The sequence below is a fragment of the Sus scrofa genome, chromosome 12 (genome assembly GCF_054392235.1).
Source record: "Sus scrofa isolate SSC_HxYL_T2T_F1_AM1 chromosome 12, Sscrofa_HxYL_maternal_Yorkshire_Landrace_v2.0, whole genome shotgun sequence".
Lineage (NCBI taxonomy): Eukaryota > Metazoa > Chordata > Mammalia > Artiodactyla > Suidae > Sus > Sus scrofa.
The window spans coordinates 11,649,776-11,671,317 of record NC_139394.1 but is presented as its reverse complement, the minus strand read 5'-3'; the positions used below and the strand labels follow the sequence as shown (position 1 = coordinate 11,671,317).

Here is a 21,542-nt window from a genome sequence, read left to right as displayed (position 1 = left end):
ATAACCTTCTTGGTACTTGAGGGAGAGGCCAGGAAAGAAAAGCAGAGGCTAAAGAACTTGCATCTGTGCTGTAGCTGCCGAAGTTTCTACACCAGGGAGGCATGACCCTGTTTGACCCTGACTGTGAGACCAGAGGGTTACAGAGGAACCAACCAAAGACATGTGGACAAACGGCCAGGCCACACTAACCAGCTCTGACATATCAAAGGACAGATGTCGTCTGGCTTGGGCAGCTTCTGGGCAGGGAAGGAACCCTGAACTCCGCCTCTTAGATGTAAGGGTAGCAGCAAAAGGGGAACCTGGGCTGCAGGTAAGCCCCGCCTTCCATCATTCCTTTGGAAAGAAAAGGCTTCCTCTGCGTGTTGGTTTAAGACCTGAAATAGGGAAGACCCGGCTCCCCGTGCCTGCTCCTCCTCACTATTCAAGACGGGTGCCAAATGTGTCACCACGCCCGATGGAGGCTGGCGTTGGACCGCTCGCTGTAATCAGTGGCTGACCTGACAGAAACACTTTCCCTGATTGCATTTTTAACTTGGACTGTGCCACACTTAGTTACATCTTGAGGGGGAAAGAGAGGGAAAGAAGAACAGCTGGTGAAGAGGTTTGCAGACAGCTGGAGTTGTCAGCACGAGGAGTGCCCATCCCATCCACATGTGTGTTTTGCATCGTGTGTGTGTGCGCGCGCGCGCGTGTGTGTGTGTGTGTGTGTGTGTGTGTTTAGGGCCACACCTGCGGCATATGGAGGTTTCCAGGCTAGGGGTCGAGTCAGAGCTGCAGCTGCCGGATTACACCACATCCACAGCAATGCCAGATCCCTGCTGCATTGGTGACCTACACCACAGCTCACGGCAACCCCAGATCCTTAACCCGCTGAGTGAGGCCAGGGATCGAACCTGCGTCCTCATGGCTACCAGTCAGATTCGTTTCTGCTGAACCACGACCAGAACTCCCTTTTGCATCATTTTGACTTAACTAAATATTGACATCCTATTAACAAATATTGATCGAGAACCTGAAACATTCAAAACAGTGCAGAAACTCCGTCTTCCACTGAAATCAAAAAGGAACGCACCAAGGGGGAAAAGACGGGCCATGTCCTATCTCTGACTGGTAATGAGCTCAAGTTATAAAAAGACACTTTCTGGTTTCATACTATTACTTAATCACTCACTCAGACTAATGGGCTTCTCTGGGCAAGTGGTGAGGAACGCTGATTCGGCGATTTTATTACCTGCACTTCTGGGGTGGCAGATGGTTTGCGGATACAATGATCTGGGGTAGCAGTTAATGTTAGGTAATGACTGGCATGAGGGCATCCACGTATGTCTTATAAATCCCTGGTTTTTAAATATTGGCTGGGTTGTGGCTACAAACCAGGCAGGGGGAAGGGCTTGTCTGTGCAAGAGATAAACACTTTCTTTGCAAGGTCATTCCCTGTTTTTCCCTTTGCTGTTTGTTCTAACTGTCTGCACTAAAACCTGGAAGCTTCCTTAGCCCTGCGCACTGTGGCAGGTGCTCTTCCATGTCCTCACGGCGTCAGGGCATCGTAATGGGCAACCGAAACTCTAAGTGTGATTTTAAATTGCCCTGGCTAATCAGTCTTCCATGTTCTATTTTTAACCCTGCTGTAAGTAACCCACATACATGTATTAACAGCCTTGCCTTGAGGTTTTACAATGCAGTTTGGGTGAAGATGGGGTGTTCGCTGCCTCTGGGGTCCAGGGTCAACACTCACAAGTACAGCGCCCCCTCCCGGGAAAGCTGACCAAAACTCGAGATCTCAAGTATGAAAGGGAAGTGAGGAGTAAATATGACAACTGTCACAGTCAACTGATCACACGAAACTGCTCTGTTATATCCGAATTCAGCAAGGTCGCCAGCCCTCAATCCTGTGAAACGACCAAGACCGTTCCTGGTTGGCACATGTATTTTTCTGACATATAATGGTGTAGAAATCAAGCTCCAAATCAATAGCAGGACAGATGGGTGAGAACGATTTTTGCTTTTCTGCCAACATATTCTCTTCGGCTTTCCTTCAGGACAAAAGTCACACAGGGAAGTTTAAGGCCACAGAAATGGGAATACGTGAGCCACTTTCCCCATAGTCCCTCTGCAAATCCTCGACAGATGTGTCGATAATTTTCCAAGAGCAAAATTTCCTAGTTCACTGATGCAGACTCTCACGGCATTGATGAAATAAAGGTAATATTGAAAATGACAGTGTCTGCGAAGCAATCTCACACTGCCTTTTTATTGCATCCAATTAGCAATGGAATCAAGAACCACTTTCTTTCCAATATAAAATCATCAGCCAAAGAGTTGCAATTAAAATGCACCACAGCCCATAACTCTCAATTCCTTCTCTTTTTACTTTCTGAAGGCCCCCTCCACCCACCCCCCATTCCCAGTCATTCTCAGCACTACAGAAGAAGGAGCAAACAGTTAAATTTCCAGAGATGTTTGGTCTACCCATCCTCGGAAGGGACTATACAACCAGCCCATGACACCTCATTCTGAAATCTCTTGTATTAAGAAAAGTGGTGGGTGCGGTCCAGAAGTGGTCTCTGGATCTGAATAATCTTCAGAGGATTCTGTCCTTCAAAACCATCTTAACTCAAATATGAAGGCCTTCGGTCATTAGCTGGGGACCCACCCTACTGACCATTCCACCCCCTCCCACACTCTCCCTTCTCCCCCCTTTTATAAAAAACATCCTTCTTAATCTTATCCTGAGTATGTGTTTGGCCTCTTCCCCCCCCCCTCTAGATTTTGCCTGGGGTTTAGAAAATTCCCAGGCAGCATTTTTTTTACCTCCTTTGTGAAAGCATCACACCTCAAATCCACATCAGCCCAAATCGCTGCTATAATAAAAACGGCCTTCAGGTTATAACACTGACCAGAAACGGACAAGGCACGTTTTAAATATAGAACAGAGACTGGCAACCATGGCAGGAAACTGACGGGTTTACTCTCTGCCCGGGGCTGACCTCTTGCGATCTCTACCCCGGGCAGAGGAATAAGCAAAGGGAAAAAGCTGGGTTTCAGGGAGTATAGCCTTGGTTTCTGGAAGGTACCCAGGTCTAGAGGTAAGTCCTGAATTCGAACCAGCTGTGACGCTGCTCTGTTTGGGAACCTCATTCTGGAAAACCAGAAGCGAGCAGCGGCTTTCCACATCAGGACAAGGAGAAAGAGGGGGGCGGTGGAAATAGCCCGGAGAACAGAAGTGGGGAAAAGAGAGAGCTCAGGGGGAGGGGCTGAGAGCATGTCTTCGCTGCGCTGCTGCCTAGAAAGTTTTTCTGGCGACCTGTGCTGGGGCTGAACTCTAGGGTCCGCAGCCACGGATGGGGGCCGGGTGCGGAGCACTCTCAGAACCCAGTGCGGGAGCTGGAGGGCTGGGGAAGCGCCGCGGGGCCGGGGCCGGGGCGGCGGGCGGGGTCCTCACCTGTTCCAGCGGGCCACCTTCCTCCGGTAATACCGCAGCGCCTCCTGGCTGGCCAGGAGCGAGTCCTCGGGGCCGAGGAGCGGCGGCTCCTCGGGCACGTTGTACAGCGGGTGGGCGAAGAGGGCCCGCAGCTTGGAGCGGGGGACGCTGCGGCCGCCGCGGTCCTGCTCAGTCCGGGGCCGGGCCCGGGAAAAGTTGTGCGCCGCGGGGCTGGGGGCCGAGGGGGCCGCGGCGGGGGCCGGGGCCGGGGAGGCGGCGCGGCCGGCGCACGGGCAGCCGGGCGGGCGCTCCCTGGGCCGCAGCTGGCGCCGCACCTGGGGCCAGAGGTGGAAGTAGAGGTCGGCGGAGAGCAGCGCGCCCAGCAGCAGCAGGGTCAGCAGGCGGTCCCGGCGCAGTCCGGGCATGGCCCCGCCGGGGCGCGCGGGAGTCTCCGAGGACCCGGGAGGCGCTGGGGTCCCGCGGGCCGGCCGCGGTTTCCCCGGGCGGGGGAGCCTCCCGGAGAGAGGTGTCGCCCTTGAACTTGGGGACCCCGCGCAGAGCGCGCGGGCGTCCCTTTTCCGCGCGGAGTGGCCACCCGGGGACGGTGTCTCCCCGGCCGCTGTTTCTCGCACCTTCTCTCCCCAGCGTCGGATTGCCCCGGAGCCCGCGGCAGGTGGAGGATCGCGGGCGCGGATGCCGGCTGCACCCCGCGGGCGGCAGGGCGAGGGGACAGGCGGCCGGAGCGCCGGGAGCGGGCGGCGGCGCTCGCCTCCTGGAGGAGCAGAGCGGCTGCGGAGCCTGGGGCGTCTCTTTGGAGGATGCTGTGGCTCCGCGGCTGCGGCGACTGTTCCCGCGGCTCCTCCTGCGGGCGGCGGGGACGCCCGTGCCCCCGGCTCCTCGAGGCGAGCTGGCGTGCGCGCCCGACTCCTAGAGGCAGGGGTGACGCCGGGCCTCCCCCGCCCGGCCGGGCGCCCGCACCTCCGCCCACTCTCCGCTGGCACCTGCCTCTGGCGCGGCCGGCCTGCCAACTCCGATCCCTCTTCCGGCTCTGCCCTTCCACCTTGTCGCCCAACCCGCTGCTCGCGCCCTTCCCCCCTCGCCCCAGGCCTCCCGCTGGCCCCGCTCAGGGTTCAGGCCAGACACCTTGGGAGACTCCAAGGGTGTGTGTGAGTGTGATACCTCTGATTTCACGTTTGTTTTTTTTTCCCCTGGGGTGGGGGAGGGGAAGACAACTCCCTGAAAGTCTTTCTCCTGCAGGATTTGCCAGATGTTTGTGTGTGTGTGTGTGTGTGTGTATGTGTGTGTTTGCATCTTCCCACACAGCACCTCTTAAACCCCTAAGGACTGCATGTCCTGTGCTTGGCACCTAGTAGGCGCTCAGCAAACACCCACTTAGCCAATGAAAAAGTTTGACCTTTAAAAAGAAGGCACCCGTTTTACCTAGAATCTTGGTGACTTCCTGTTTGGATGGGGTTTGGTCCCCACTGTGCTGACATTCTCCCAAAGAAGAACTTTTTCTCCCAGTGAAGGAGGGAGGGGCCTTCCAATGACCCCACGCTGAACTGTTGCATTTAGCTTGGTGTGAAAGTGGTCCACCCAAATGAATCACTGAAGGACATGTGCTCGGCTCTCTCCAGATTTCCCGTGAGGTAATTCCTACTCCCCCACCCTCTTCCTTTTGAGGGAGAGGCAGCCCTGAGCTCCTGGCCCCTCTGTTTAATGACCTGGTGGATGGAGAATTGCTAATCTGACGGAGGAGGCAGCTTGAGCCTCTAGGTGTTGAGGAAAAAGCATCTTTGCCATGAGCTGCCTGCCCAGGTAGCAAAGCTTCCTGTGTTCATGAAGCTTGCTCGCTAACTACCTTTCTTCTGCTGCTGGAATCTAGAACCCTCACACACACTCTGACTTGTGGCTTCAGACCAGAGTTCTTCCCACTGTGGTCCAGTGGGAGATTCTTGTGGCCTCTGCCATCCTGGTCGTCTGGAAATGAAGATAATAATAGAACCAACCATATAGGGCTATTGCGTGGCTTAAGTGACTTAAAGTATTTAACTTGCTTCGAACTGCCCCCAGCACATTGTAAGTAAGTGTGAGATAAGTGTTGGCTAGAAATAGGATTACTTCTTGGTTCCTGTTGTACACTGGGGTCGGTTAGAGACCGCGTGTGAATGGGACAAGTGTAGAAAATTATGATAAAGGAAGATACCAAAAGGGGGACCATTGTCAGCAACACAACATAGTGACCTGAATGCCTGGTCCAGGCGGGGAGTCAAAATAATACTAATGCCAGCTGCTTCACTCTGCTGGGGAGGCTGGTAGGATTTTTAGGGTTTCTTGATCTACCTTCTTTTTGTCTGAAATGAAATTCTATGTGGTCTCCAGTTTCTAAGAAACACTGCAGCTTTGGACGTGTCTAAGTAGGTGTGGTGGCCCGTAGATGAAGAAGCCAGACGTCAGTGTTGTATCTGCAGCAACTGTGAGGCACACCGGTGTGCATTTCTGGGCTGGCAAAGGATGCCATCATGAGTCTTATGACTTCAACTCTGCCCCCCCGCAGGGGGTCCTGCTCTCTCACCAGACTCTTGTCTGAACTCAATTCAGGAAACAATATTCCTAATTCAAGTAGAGCTTATCTCAACACGCTTTCCCTGCCCTCTAAAGGTCAAGGGCAAAACTGCATGTGGAAGTCAGATATTACATATGAATTAGGTTGGGATGGGAGGGCGGAAATGCTAGAGGCCAGTCAGATGTCACTGTCCTCAAGGTTTGTCTGCCTCTCTCCTCCCCCCTCCCAGAAGTGAGCCTTTCCCTTCTGCTCCTGCCCCGACTCCCTGTGCCTTGGCCCCTGGCATCCTCACCAGCCTCATCTACATCCCCTCAAGTCACCCATATTATCACTAACCGCTCTTTACCAGGACCCATCGTCCTGTTTCAAGCCTCCCCTTGCAAAGTCGTCTCTCTTTCCACTTCTACTGCTCTTGAACGTATCTAGGGGCGCATCATTTCTTGCTTGATTTCTTGCAATTAGGCTCCTAGACGTCCTCTCTGCTTCCAGTGTGGCCCCGTTTCAGTGCCCATCCTGTGTTCTGGTGTAATTAAAACTCTTGCCAGAGTGACCTTTCCAGCATACAGAAAGCTGTGTGTTGAAAATCACTCCATAGCTTCTCGTGTGGCCTCTGGATTCAGCCATTGACTGTGACGCAACTCTTTACTGTTTGGCTTCTGTCTTCTTTTTATGACTCCCATTCTTCACTGCGTGATACTTCCTGAAGTCCCCCAGGTGCTTCCTGCTTTCACAGACATGCCTTTAATCAAAAGCTCCTTTTCATTTCCCCACCTGGAGAATGTCCATGGTCTGCCCAAACTCTGGCCACTTGTCTTATTTTCTCCAATGCTGGGCTTGATGCCTATGAAGACCGTACATGTGTGTTTGCATATATCCTGACAGCTGTTTGCATGCATTTCTATTCAAGCCTCCATCACGATGTGTGTAGTTGCTTATATGTGTTATGGGTTGAATTCCCCCCCCCCCATTTATATGTTTAAATCCTAACTCTGAATACCTCAGAGTGACTTTATTTGGAAATAGGGGCATGGCAGATGTTATTAGTTAAGATGAGGTCATACCAGAGCAGCGTGGGCCCTTAATTCGGTATGACTGGTATCCTTATAAAAAGGGGACATTTGGATGCAGGGATGTGCACAGAAGGAGAATTCCATGTGAACATGAAGGCAGAGGCCAGGGTGCTATTTCTATATGCCGGAGAATTCCAAGGATTGTTAGCAAACCACCAGAAATTAGGCAGGAGGCACGGAACAGATTTTCCGTCATATCCCTCAGAGGAAACCAACCCTGCTGACACCTTGATCTTAGACTCTGGCCTCCAGGACCATGAGTTGGTACATTTAAGCCACCCAGCTTGTGGTGCTTTGTTACAGCAACCCTTGCAACCTAATCCAGTGTGCATGTGTGCCTTCCTTACCAGAGCCTAACCTCTTAAAGTGCAGAAGGAAAGTGTTACTTACCTGTGTCCCGGGAGCTCTGAGGACAGGGCCTGTCACTAGGGAAATGCTCAAGAAATTTTTGCTGAGTGAATGAAGGGAAATCAGCGAAGGCAGGGATCAGAGGCTCCCTCTGTAACTGTAGCATCTCACATAGCGCCTGACACACTGTAAGGGCTTCACTGTTGGATGGAAGAAAATAATAGTTTGGGGCCCTGTAGGAGACACAGAAGAAATTTAAGATACAGTTCCTCCCTTCAAGCATCCTTTATGACTATTAGAGAAACCAGATCTGCCTGGACCCATGAGAAATGAAGACAGAGTACACTGAGCAGATGAGAGAATCTGTGCATGGCAGGTATTGAGAGGAACAGACTCGAAGGGCACGTGTGTTTCTTTTCAGTCTAGCTAAATATCAAACCTTCTTCTTCCAGGAATTAAATCATGAAAACAGCAGAGTCAATATTTAAACACAAGAGCTCTTCAATCTGTGAAGGTTATACTTATTTTTATCATGCCCCGTTCCTGTTACTTAAAACACGACTCGTTGTTTCTTGTTTGTGCAATTGGTTTTCCACCCTAGATGCTAACTCCATGAGTCCAACGCCAACATGCGTCCCCCTGCCTTTTCCTCCTTGCCTAGAAGCTGAAATTAACACATTCCTATAGGATAAATGATGTTTGGATGTGCAGGGGGAGTCCATGTGTGCTAATGTATAGGGGAAGTGGTTTGAAAAAAAGCATTTAGGGATTTCCTGTTGTGGCGCAGTGCAAACGAATCTGACTAGTAACCATGAGGGTGTGGGTTTGATCCCTGGCCTCGCTTAGTGGGTCAGGGATCCCATGTTGCTGTGGCTGTGGCGTAGGCTGGCAGCTGCAGCTCCGATTCGATCCCTAGCCTGGGAACCTCCAAATGCTACAAGTGTGGCCCTAAAAGGCAAAAAAAAAGAAGCCTTTAAAATAAAAATCTGGTCTTATACAATCTGCCCCCAGTTAACTATTATATTTCATTAGAATACCCTAAACCTTAGGAGTCTTAATGGACCTATGAAAGAGCGATAGATAAGAGATCAATAATGAAATAACTATGCAAACTATGCAGATATCTGAGTCCCTAAGAGTTTTTGTTTCTGCCTGAAGACCATATACCTTCACCTGCTGGCTCAGCGATCAGTGCGAGAAGAGGGAGGCAATCGAACCACTGTGAATGTGGCAGGATTATACAGCGGGAAATAACATTAAAATGAAGGAAGCATGACTGTATTTTCTGAACATAGGTACATCTTTAGGTGGAAAAAGCTTCTGAATATTTATATATGATCTATATACGTGCGGGCGTGTGTATGTGTGTATACAGTAGAAAGGATGCTATTTAGATAAACGTCAAAACTGGCAAAGCAACTCTTGATGTTATTTATGGGTAGATATGGATTGAGGAAAATGTGTATGAAAGGATGAATGCCAAACTCAGCGCAGTGGTTACATGTGGAGTTGAAGTGAGAGAAATGGCATTGTGGCAGATTATGCATGGAGCTTCGATAATATTGGTAATGATTTACTTCTCAGAAAAAAAGATCTAAAGTGTACATTACAGTGGGTTTAGATCTGAAAAAGGTGGGTGGTGAGTCTATGGATGTTGGTCGTCTTAGTCTCTGTGCTTGTTTGTATACTTACAATAGTTCGTTAAAAAACTTGACTTGATTTTGCTGGTAGCCGTATGTCCTGGGGAATTCTATCTTCCTAAAGAGATGGTTGAACCGAAGAGCTGGGCTTTGATGTTAAGATTAAGCAGGTTAATGAAAATCCTCGGTCAGGAAATTTATGCTATTTCTGGAGTTCCTGCTGTAGCACAGTGGGTCAAGCATCTGACTGAAAGTTGCCGCGGAGGCGCAGGTTCGATCCCTGGTCCCGTGCAGTGGGTTTAAAGATCCCACATTGCTGCAGCTGTGGTGCAGGTTGCAGCTGTGGCTTAGGTTTGATCCCTGGCCCAGGAACCTACCTATGCCGTGGGTGTGGCTATCAAATAAAATTTTAAAAATAAAGGAAATTTACATCATTTCTTTCAAAAGGAGATACATGATAGAGGGCAAAGAACTGTATAAGAACAATCTTGACTTAAATCAGCTGTAAAATATTAAATTCCATTTTGAATTGGAAGAAATCCATAAACTTCTGTGTAGCTACTTTCAGATCACGTAATTCTTTTAAGAAGCACTCTTGTGCATATTATGTGAGTTTTTATGCCCACTGAACACCACCAGATGTGTTATCTCTGCTTCCGTTTTTACGACCTTGACAGCACCGCTATTTTTGGAAGGTGAGAAGTTGGGATTTTGGGGGTCTTTAGAAAGTCATGTCTTTCAGCATTTCAACCGTTGTCTAGCAACCCCTAACCTATCATGTGAATTCACAGCTAGTGGGTGAGACAGACATTAAACAAATGTAACACAAATAAATATCTTGTTCTGGCTCAAAGTTCAATCTCAGAACATCAATACAGCTGAAATAAATGGCAATGACTCCAAAAAGCTTTGAAAATAAAACCTGACTTGACTCAGGAACTTTTGAAGGAGTGGAGACTTGAGAATTACATTCCTGAGGTGTATGATGATAAGGATACCTTTCTAAGCATCCTTATTACAGGTGTCTGTCTTCAGAGTCCATGCTGGAGGGTCCCACTTTCTCTCTTGCTTCCCCTCCCTCTCTCACCCCCACAAACTCCACCCCGTCCTTCTCTTTATCCCATCCCATCTCAGGCCCTTCCACGTGTGGGATGCTGGGCTCTGTTCTGCTGCCTGCCATTCCCTCTCCATTTCCTGCCAGGCTCAGCCTGACAGAGGTCTGTCAGCTGGCTGGGTAATTAAAGGATCTTTCCTCCCCAAAAGGAGGATTTCAAATATCTGTAATACAATATTATAATATTTTAGCCCCATCAGAGAATTGTGCAATGATCAATTGTGATAAGTACACATAACTCTTTTCATGCTGTTTTTGTTTCTTAACTGGGAAGTAAGGATGAATGGTGTGAAAGGTGACTAGTTATTTTGGAAACAGATCACTACTGCCCATTGCTGGGCTTAAGCGAATCATTCCCTCTTCTCTCTGGGTTGAACTAAGTCGCACATTTCAAAAGCTCCAACTGGGCTCACCCCACGGTTAGGAAAGCATGTGGACCCTATATTAGTCTCTATAGTCTCACTTTGTTCTTCCCAAGATGTATGGAGATCACATCCTTGGAAGTGAAAATCTGAACTTAGGGTCCAGCCCAGGCTTTTACCCCTGCTCCTGCCAGCCAGGACACATGCTGAGTCCTCATTTCCTCGTGGTGTTGAGGCAGCTGTAGAGAGATGAGGACCAGAGCCTGTGGTTCCAGGTCTAGATAAGCCATTTCCAAAGTTGGCTACTTAGCTCTGCTAAAGACAATAACAACCCTGACTAGTACCAGCTGCAGGGAGTCAGAGAGAGGTTTCTAAAGCATGTTACTCTCATTTTATATATATAATATATTATATGCATATAGTGTATGGACTATATACATATAGTAACACACATATATATAACATATAGTAACATATATATACAGTAACATGACAGTAATATATATATTATATAGTACATGTACTATATACATATAGTAACATGTATATATAACATGTTATATAGTAATATACGTATACAGTAACATGACAGTAACATATATATGCTAATTATATAAATAATCCATGAATATTTTGCCTGTATATAATATTTGGACAATATACAAGATTTTAGAGGAATCATTGTAAGTCCCCCTTCCTTCTCCCTCTCCTTGACCTCATTCCCTTCCCAGGAGGCAATATTATTGGTTCAATGACCTGTTTCAATACAGGACATACTCAAATAGTTCTTCCTCCACCTTCCTGGTAATCAGAGAAATGCAAATGAAAACAAGAGACAAGAGATACTTTCTTATCACATTTTCATTGGTAAAAAAGAATGAAACTATCCAGGATTGATTAGAGCTTGGGAAAGGCATTGGACTTGGGAGCACCTGTTCTGGAAGTGAATTTGGTGAGGCAAATGCATTTCGACTTTATCGCAGCCAGGCTCGGTTAGGCGACGGATGGCACATTGGTTATCTGAACAGGAAGGATGTAATCAAAAGGATAGTTAGCTGGTAAAGCGATAAGGCACCTCGAAAGGGTGTGTAGCACATGCAGAAGAGAAGCTATTGCATCTGGGCTGAGGAAAAGTGGACAGTGAAGGAATTAAGGACAAGAAGGGTTCTCCCAACCCTGATCCAAGGCTGAGATTTTAGATCTTTTTGGAGATCATATGTCCACCACTGGAAAACTCAGCCACTGGTGGTGAAGAAACTCTCCCCACGACACACCGTGTTGATCTGTAGATGTATCTTTGGGAAGGTGAGCTGGAAATCTAAGGCCATGCCATGGCATCTGGGGAAAGAGTTACAGGGTGGGTGGGTTCCTGTGGCCTGAGAGTGCGATTGAAGCTGGTCTGTGAGAGCTGATGGGCTTCTGTGCTGCATAAAAATATGGGGGCGCTGGGACCCAGAAGAAGGACAGTGTCTTCCTGCCACTACTGCCTTGCAATGTTTCTCTAGCGCCCTCTATTGACAAAACCCCTCATTGTGCCAGCTGGTAGAGGAGAAGTGTTGATAGGGTCCAGTGTCACAAAGCTGGGAGAAGGATAGATTTGGAACCGAGAGGTAAGAAATGGACAACTGGCACACACTTTGACCTCTAAATTCCATTTTTAAAAATGTAAGCAAACTATTAAAAGCGTATGTAAGTATTTAGACAAAGAGTTATTGTGGTATAGGAAAAAGATGGAGAGAAGCTCAATGTTCAAAATTTGAGAACTGCTTGAGCAAAATAGTGGTTCATCTATAAGATAATGCTGTATTTATTTATTATCATGAAAAGATGTTTGGAGATCCCACGGTGACACAGTGGCATTGGTGGCATCTCTGCAGTGCTGGGACACAGGTTCAATCTCCAGCCTGGCTGAGTGGGTTAAGGTTCTGATGTTGCCACTGCTGTGGCCCAGGTCACAACTGTAGCTTGGATCTTATCCCTGGCCTGGGAACTCCATAAGCTGCAGGGCGGCCAAAAAAGGAAAAAAAATAGGATTTTTTATTACTGGGTAAGAAGATGTGTTAATAACAACTTTTACATTATGATCTATTACAAGTACATTTGTACATGTATTTCTATGTATGCACAGCAAAAGACTTGGAGAGGTTTGGTGTCTTATCCTTCAAGTTCTTCGTACAACATCAAGTTAAGTTGTTGTTCAATAAATATTTACTGAACACATGTATTAGCTTCCTAGAGCTGCTGTTAACAAATTGTCTTATACTTGGCAGCTTAAAACAACAGATTTTTATTCTCTCGCAATTCTGGACCCCGGAAATCTGAAAGCAAGGGCTATGCTCCCTCTGCAGGCTCTGAAAAGCTTTGTCTTTTCCAGCTTGGCATGTGGCAGAATCACTCTGCTTCTGTCTTCATGTACTTTCTCCTGTCCTTATGAGAGTGAGAGTCATGGGATTTAGGGTCTATCAGATAATCCAGAATGATCTCATTTTGAGATCCTTAGTGGTGATTACATTTGCAAAGAACCATTCTCCAAATCAGGTCACATTAATAGGACGGGGTTGATATATCTTTGGGAAAAGTGGGTGAGTACATTCGATCCACCATGTGTGAGCAAATATATGGCAACATGTTCCAGTGGCTTCCTTAGGTGCTAGGATTTATGAATAATCAGATTTTTTCTTTTTCTTTTCTTGCTTACCAGTATTTTTTATGATTTCCGTGCAAAGATCTTCGTATGAGTTTTGATGTAAAAGGAAAGTAAAAAAGTACTTGGCAGATGACACATGAGGGACTACATTGGGAAATGCTGATTTCATCATCTTGAAGATATGGTTGAAGCCACATTTCACAAAAACCCCAAACAACTGTATCCACTTAGAGAAGGAAAGAGGAGGATGAAGAAGCTTAGGAGGAAGGGCAAAGTCATCACACGGAGACTATGTTTATTTATGCTCCAGGGCAAACCTAAAGAGCTCCCAGCTCAAGGCTGGACATAGGGAGGCTGGGAACCAGAAGTCCACACTTAGCTTTCTGGGTATCTGAGTTGTGGTCTGTGAAGCCCTCACCATCTAGAGAGGTAGATCAAGTCTGGAATCTTCCTGCATCACTTTCTTTCAGTACGGGCCTCCTCCTCCTTCTTTTCCTCCTCATTCTCATACTATGATTCACTGATGAATTCCTAGGAAGATGTTGCTCCATTAAAATAAGGTCTGCGACGTCAAAGATCTGGGGAAAAGGCATTTTCAAAAGCTGACATCTTCTTTTATTTAGAGAGGCAATCTTTCCAAAAGGAAAGAAAGGAAAAGATGGCAGCTAGGGCATAATTGCCTTTTGATTTTTCTTAAAGCTATAGTTTTATTTCCAGTCTCGTTTGGGAATTCATCTTTTTGTTTTGTTTTGTTTTAAAGCTTGAAGTTGAAAGCTAGCCTAAAACATGGATGGAGATCAAGTGCTACGCTCAAGATTCTAAATGTCTTCTGGGTGTTAGATTTTTAAAAATTAGGTTCACTAAAAAATAATAATCACCTATTAATCAAAAGAAAAGGAGACCATCCATTACAATCTTTAAAAATCATTGTTGTTTTCAGATTGACACTTACTGACAGTGATGTTTACATGTTTATAGATTGGTTAAAATGTTAGGAATGAATCATAATGAAATATGAGAAAATACCATATTTTTAAACTAGGGCAGGGGTTAGCAAATTTGTTGTTGTTGTTGTAAGGGGCAAATCATAATTATTTTATTTTACGTTTCAGGCTTTGTAGGCTAGATAGTCTTTGGAACAATGAGTCACCTCTGTCATTGCAGTAGGAAAGAAACCAGAGATGATATATAAACAAACAGAATCTATGTGTTCCAATAAAACTTTATTTACAAAAACAAGTGATGGGCCAGACTAGATCTATTGGTGGTAGTTTGCTGACCCCTGAAGGAAAACGTTAGAAAGTTGCAGTAGGATACCAGTAATACAGTACTGGCTCTCTAGAATCCTGGAAAACAGACTTTTATTTGCTTTGTTGCTTTTCTTATAAGAAGGAAATGCCAAGATATTTGTAGCTCTGTGTGCTTTTCTTGGAAGATTAATCTGGGATAAATGATGATTGACATAAAAGGAAGAAAGAGAAAATGAACCATTGTCTTTGTGAAATAAATGGTTAGATTCTCAGAAACAAGAATCTTTTCAATTAATTCTATTGGCAATACTCCTGGCCATTATGTTCTGGGGACAGATTTAACACATGCCTTATAAGGTCATCTTACTATTCAGAGCTTTTGCCATATGGAGTTAGGTGTTGAATGATTGTGGTTTATGCCACGATATAGCTGAATCTGGAAAATAATCAGTTGTGGCATACACCAAGGGGCTTGAATGAATTCTCTTACTCATGATTTGTTAATTCGTCCTTGTTTATTTTTCCTATGTAATATTTGATTGCAAGGTAAAGTTTAAGAGGAAAGTTAGACAATGGAAATGGGTGATATTTTGGAGGGACTACTGATGGAATGTGGGTTATATTCTGGGTTAACCGAGATAAAGAACCAGGGGGAACTGAGTACATTAATTAGAAAGTGAATTGTTTTGAGTAAGAATGCCTGTATTTTGTAGTTTTGGTTGGTTGAGGAAATCACTAACCTCTTTTCTCTTTACCTTAATGCTTAGTAAATGCTTATTTAACCAAACTGAATAATAGTTGTTAACTCATGGAATCAGCATTAGTTGAGTCCTCTGGGAAGCAGATGCTGAGTGCAGAAGATGTACTGGGCAGAGGACTGCGGGGCAGATCTGATCATCTCTTCCATCCCAATGGGGAGCTCTGGAGCCAAGAGTGCCTACTAGAGGCATCCTGTGTTGGTGGGGATTTTGCATCATGCTTTGCTCAGTCATGGGCAGGGCTGCCTTAGCTAAGAAGTGATCTTGGCCACCACTGCCTGGCTCTGTTAACTGACTTAAAAGCTCTGGTGATCTCAGGCTTCACCTTGTGATCCGTTCTTCACGCTGGTTGCTTATAGCTATCTCTGCAAAAGGTAAATCTGATCACTTTGTTCCACGGTTTAAAATCTTATGCCATCTACACTGCAAAGGCCAAACTCTTTAGGAAGGCATCTCTCATGACCCAATGACCACTCTCGTTTCGGCTTTATCTTTGGCTACTTCCTCCTATGTAGCCTGTGGTTCATCCATGGTTTTATACTCACATCCACTGTGAAAGACCTAGCAGACCCAGACAGAGATAAGCCTCACAAAGACATAAATCTTCAATGCTGTCTTATCTACCTGCACAATGTCTCCCACTGGGAACTCTAGCTAGGTTGAAACTCATGTTCTTCTAATAAAGCTCAAAGGGTTTCTTAATCTTTATGAAGATGACAGAAGACTGGGTTGACTCTAGGGGGAAAGTGATGAGTTTGGATTTGAGCAGGTTGTTTTAAGCTCAGGTGTGAATGGAAACATCTAGTACTTGGGGTATCTGGAGCTGGGAGAGACATTTGGAGACAAGGCTTTTGATGAGGTCTCCATAGCTATCACAGTACATTCTGTGAGAATGGACGAGGTAGAGAGTTTTGGAAGAATGCGTCAGTGTATTTGGCTACAAGCAATACCATCCACAGTTGATTACCTACCTCTAGACCTGTTGTTGTGCAAGCATATGGGAAGTTGCAACATTAGCTTGGATGTTCCTTGATGTCAGGGGACCGTCCGTCTTGGCTTCTTTTCTCTTCTCTTCACTTCCCCTCTTGGTGACGAGATGGCTTGACTCTATCCTTCAAGGACTCATGGGGTGACATCAGAAGGAAAAAGGGATGAACGGAAAGAAATGCTTTTCCCCTTGAGCACCTCTCTTGCAGGAAGTAAACTATTTCCCCAGCCCTTTTAGAGGTCGTCCCCTTGTCACGGGTCAGAAAAGGGCCACGTGCCCATCCTTACAGTCACTGTCAAATGGGAACGGTTTGCCACGAGTGGCCTAACGCCTCGTGCTAGTCGTAAGGTGAAATGAGAGTGGCCCCTCTGAAGGCTCGCTCTAAAGTTCCTCAAGACCCAGGCCTGAAGCACAACCTCGAGAGGAAGAACATGAGGCTCAGGCAAAAGGACAGGTACATCAGCTGGTGGTGTGGGTCAGGTGGTCCCCTTAACCTGACAAGAGGGCTCAGAAATGGTCCTCCGTGTTGAATGAAGCCAAGACGTCAACAAGAACGAGGACTGAGCAAAGACGCAGGAAGGTGACAATGAAGTCGTTGTCCGTGAACTTGAGGAGCAGTTCTTTCCATTGAATGCTTGGGTTGAAAGCAGAAGGTCATGGAGTTAGGGAGCAATTCAGCGATGTGGAAATAGAGGTAGAACCCGTGAAAGGATGGCGTTGGAGTTTTGATCGTGGGTGGAAGGCGGCGAGGGGTGGGCAACAAACAGAGTGAAAAGTGGGAGGTGTTTCCAAACGAAGAGATCCAGGCGTGTCTGAAGGTAGGTGGGAAGGAGTCAGTGGAGAAAATGAAAGAGAAAGGATGTAAAAGAAATGGAAAAACGTGGGTCTCCTGCGCTCTGTGGAGGGTTGATGTGAAAAACTCACTTTGGGAAGGGAGAGAAGGCTAAAACCAAAGGCTGGAGGGAAGGATGAAAAACGGTGGGGGATCTTTTTAAGATGATGACCAAAGAAATGCAAAAGTTCAAAATGAATCTTAAGAGGAGCAAGAGGTCAGGTCATTTCTAGAATTTACAGCATAATAAAAGCGGAGAAGAGAGATGGAGGGAAGCGATAGGTTAGAGGTGATGGATTGAGGAGAGAGGAGAAGATCTGGAAGACCAAGAATCGGGAAAATTTTACGCATTTAGAGCAGAAACTAAAAAAAGAAAAAGAAAAAAAAAAAGGCAAAAACTCCTGGGAAATTAAATTTGATGACCGAAGGGAAAAGGAAGCCAGAAACCTATAAATTTCCCTGAAAAGGGAAGGATTTATGGATGAAGAGAGACTTGACATGGAAAATCCATTTTTGGCTTTTCCCAACCGCCTGCTGTTTGTGAAATAACAAATGATGTTTCTCAAACCCCAAATGTTTCAATTTCCTCAGTTGAAAGATGCCATGTTACTGTTTGTACTATTTATAAAGTAAGGCTTTGTTTGCTCAATCTTGCTCAGGATGAGAAAGCTGAAAATAAGTCTCTGGGACAGAATTCAAGTCAGTTAAATCAAGGACACATATAGGACACACATTTGTCTGTACGAGACACTGGGTTTTGAGATGACCCCAAATTTGACACCCTTCGAACCTGCCTTAATAGGAAAGAGTTGAAAAGTTGATGTAAGAATCAGACAGATGGAGATAAAAATATCACTTTTCTTACTCACACAAGCACTATATTGGAGGGCAGGGGTTAACCTGGCTAGTTGGTTTGTTTACACGCCTTTGGATCAAACTTGCATTCCATCCCCTAACTGGAGGTCTTCTTTGCTGGACGGATCCTGCCCCAGTAAACTTTCTGGAGGGCCAAGAAGAAATGAGGATTTAGTGGGAATACAGGTTACTCTAGATGGCTGTTTCCTCGGAGAAAGAATGGGGGCTGCGGAGTTGAGCAAACTCAGATCCTTTTGCCAAACTCATGCATCCAATGTCATGTTTTCTGGCTCTGGGGTGGAGTCACTGGGGGGGGGGGGAGCATCCTGAGGATAATAACTCTAATGACAGTCCCCCCACCCCTGGATTTCATGTTAAGTACCCCTCCCCAAACAAGGCAGTGTATTGGGTGCAGGAGCAGGAGGGACTATAAAGATACATAGTACATGTCCTAGGGTTCAAGGAATTTATGATCTAGCATAACAGAGGAAAAAATAGCACGAGACATGGGTAGAAACACAGAGATGCAAGAGTGTCCGGCAGGTGGTGTTCAGTACAGGGTGTGGGAAATGGAGGAACCCGACATTGGTAGGGGCCAAAGTCGAGCCTTCACAAGCTTCAGTAAGGAATTTGGTCTTTATTAGCCTGGATGGAAAGAGCCACAGAAAGTTTCTGAGCAGGGGAGTGAACAGTTGTTTTTGTTTTTGTCTTTTTAAGTAATGATTTTTATTTTTTTCCATTGTAGCTGATTTACAGTGTTCTGTCACTTTTCTACCGTACAGCTTGGTGACCCAGTTACACATACATGTATCCATTCGTTTTTCTCACATTATCAGGCTCCATCATAAGTGACTAGACGTAGTTCCCAGTGCTACACCGCAGAATCTCATTGTGCATCCATCCCAAAGACAATAGTTTGCATCTATTAACCCCAAGCCCCCCATCCATCCCACTCCCTCCCCCTCCCCCTTGACAACCCCAAGTCTATTCTCCAAGTCCATGATTTCCTTTTCTGGACTTTTCTGGAAAATCATGGACTTGGAGAATACATTGGAGTAGGAGGCTCAAGGGAAGCCTTTGGGGTGAAAGGAGGTTTGAACCAAGACTTTAACTCATGTTAATTAACATCAATTAATGAGTAAGAATTGTCTCAGCAAAAGGGTGCCTGTAACAACTAAGCCGAAAGGGTGACATTTTGTGAAGAAATCTCGTTCGTGGAGGAATGTAGTGAGATTAAGCAACTTGTCTGAATTTTAGAGTCCTTATCGCTACCCAAGTTTATATGTGTATAAACACACACACACACAATCTTTTAAATTATATGTATTATGTAATATATAATATATGGTTTGTAATAAGTAATTATTCAATACATAATATTATATACCTTTAATGTTTAATATTTTTCTATTTCTTAGCTGTGCCCATGGCATGTGGAAGTTCTCAGGTCGGGGATTGAACCTGAGCCAGGTAGTGACAATGCCAGATCCTTAACCTATTGCATCCAAAGAAAACACCCTATATTTTACATATTATGTAATGTAATATACTTCAAAAACTGTATATATATGTACCTAATATATATATATACACACACACACAATAAATCAGTATATAAAAAACTCATGAATATATACTCACATCCAGTTGTTTTCTTGCCACTGTGCAGGGCTGAGAATCATTGTTCGCTGGGCATGATAAGCCATAGAAAGTACTCAGCTGAGGCTGTGACTCCAGGGTTTGTAGCAGAATCAGTTGGCATGGTTTTAGAATTTCCTCCAGCAATATTCGACAGTCTGGGAGGAGGAACAAAGAAAATGGGTGGTTGCCTTTATTCAGAGTCAGGAATTGCTTAAAAAAAAAAAAAAAAGACATGGCAGAAAATCAAGGGGTTTGAAGGTGTGAAGATTTTGAAAGTTCGCTGTCTTAACCTCAAAGTGTGACTTAACAGAGCCTTATGGGGCTGGGGAGGGGCACTGTTGGAGCTAAGCCTTTCGTGGCCCTTTATCCTTGATTTGTAAAATTCTGTGATGACTTGCCTTTGATGTGGGTCTCTTTTTGCTTCTGAGGCTGGGCTCCTAGAACGCTCTTTCAAACTAGAGGTTCCTTTCTCCCTGTATTTATATATTTTCTTCCTGCTGTTTCCTGTTTTGGAACTAGGGCTCCTGTTCCTATTGTTTGGCTGTTAGACCTTCTGGATTGATCCTTTCTCTCATATCTCTCTCCCCTCACCCAATATTTTTCATCTCTTTATCTTTCTTTGTTCTCTTTCTGGGAGAGAAACCAGGATGAACTCTATCTTCAAGTTTATCACGAGACATTTTTATTTAAAAATTTGCCTTCCAAAATAAAATAAAATAAAAAGGAGTTCCCGTCTTGGCTCAGCAGTTAGCAAACCTGATTAGCATCCATAAGGATGTAGGTTCGATCCCTGGCCTCACTCAGTGGGTTAAGGATCTGGCTTTGCTGTGGCTGTGGTGTAGGCCAGCAGCTGTAGCTCTGATTAGACCCCTAGCCTGGGAACCTCGATATGCCATGCCTGTGGCCCTAAAAAGACAAAACATAAATAAATAAAAAATAAAAAAAATTGTCTTTACTTGTTGGCAACTCTTCTTTGCTCCTCGATTAATAAATCCTTGTTTTATGGATATATTATCTCCTCATATCTCTCCAAGAATTCCTGGATTCTCTGTTCCCATGCTTTCCCTCCCTCCCTTCCTTCCTTCCTTATGTCTCTTTTTTCCTTAATTAACCTAAGTTCTAAGCAAATTGAGATATAAGGCAAGAAAAAAAAAAGTGAGGCAGACAAGAGGTCGAGAGGTGAAAACACCACTTTTATTTAATATTGAAAGCTCAGGTAGGGATGTAGCTTAGGGTGAGAGCCAAGTGGGCCTGTGAATTGAACCCCAGAATTGTAGACTTCTATACCCAGTCATGGGCAGTGCTTGACCCAGGCAGGGCTCCTCTGCAGGTGAGACTTCTATAGGGAGGAGCAGAAGGAAACATGCTCTGCCCTGGACAGACTCCCCAAAACAAAGAGAGGAGCCGAACGAAGCCTGTTAAGTTCTTCCCACATTAACCATTCTTCCCCACGGGAGGAGCAAGTGAGAATCTGGGAGAGGCCAAGAGTGTGTCCCATCTCCACTTGGGAAGGAGACACCAGAAGTTGGTAAGTTTCCCTGCTACCCTCTCCTGGGGGTAGAGGGTGAGTTCCTGGCCCCTGGCATTCTGTGTGTAAGAGCAGGTAAAGGTGTTGATGGTTATAAAGGTTGACTGCCGCCCTGACTTCCAGGATGACTCCGTATGTCCCCCTTCCACACCCTGTGATGTCAGAAGTCCCCAGTTTATGTGTCACTATGAGGCTGACCGTGGGGAGAAGCAGTTATTTTCTCAAGCCTCTGCTTTTATTCATGGCGTTATCTGCCCTCCTAAATAAGCTACTCCCTCTGTCTTGCTTTCCACTCTTTAAAATTCTCTCGATCTCTCCTATTCATAGATATCTCTTCTCCTGAAGTCACTGTCCTTGAGGATAATTTTATTCCTTTACTATGGAAACAGGTGCATAGAAGCCACAAGCTCTGGATTCTTACACTGGCTTTGTCACAAACTAATTATATGACTTCGGACAAGTTACTTGGCCTCTCTATGTCTTAGACTTTTCATCTGTAAAACAAAATGTTACAAGGTTTTG

At 45.7% G+C, this 21,542-nt stretch overlaps 1 protein-coding gene and 2 long non-coding RNA genes across 5 annotated transcripts in view; 1 reads left to right on the top strand and 2 right to left on the bottom strand.

The window, feature by feature from the left end:
- FAM20A (FAM20A golgi associated secretory pathway pseudokinase) overlaps positions 1–4,450 on the bottom strand; it is a 50,788-nt gene extending 46,338 nt beyond the window's left edge. The window contains exon 1 of the mRNA XM_021066715.2: positions 3,443–4,450. Within this exon, the coding sequence (XP_020922374.2) occupies positions 3,443–3,846 (404 nt within the window). The 5' untranslated portion in view covers positions 3,847–4,450. The remainder of the gene's footprint in view (positions 1–3,442) is intronic.
- Positions 2,927–21,542, top strand: part of LOC110255981 (uncharacterized) — a 58,863-nt gene continuing 40,247 nt past the window's right edge. The window contains exon 1 of the long non-coding RNA XR_014820900.1: positions 2,927–3,086. This is a non-coding gene — a long non-coding RNA (uncharacterized LOC110255981). The remainder of the gene's footprint in view (positions 3,087–21,542) is intronic.
- Positions 4,614–19,883, bottom strand: LOC146398041 (uncharacterized). Of its 3 annotated transcripts, XR_014820897.1 has the most exons (4): positions 19,493–19,883; positions 17,866–17,996; positions 7,448–7,605; positions 4,614–6,828 (listed from the first exon to the last, which is right to left on the bottom strand). It is a non-coding gene; the product is annotated as an uncharacterized LOC146398041 (long non-coding RNA). The 3 variants fall into 3 exon arrangements; XR_014820898.1 differs by lacking the exons at positions 4,614–6,828; positions 7,448–7,605 and adding an exon at positions 13,905–16,976 and having other exon boundaries at positions 19,493–19,576; XR_014820899.1 differs by lacking the exons at positions 4,614–6,828; positions 7,448–7,605; positions 17,866–17,996 and adding an exon at positions 12,796–16,798 and having other exon boundaries at positions 19,493–19,779.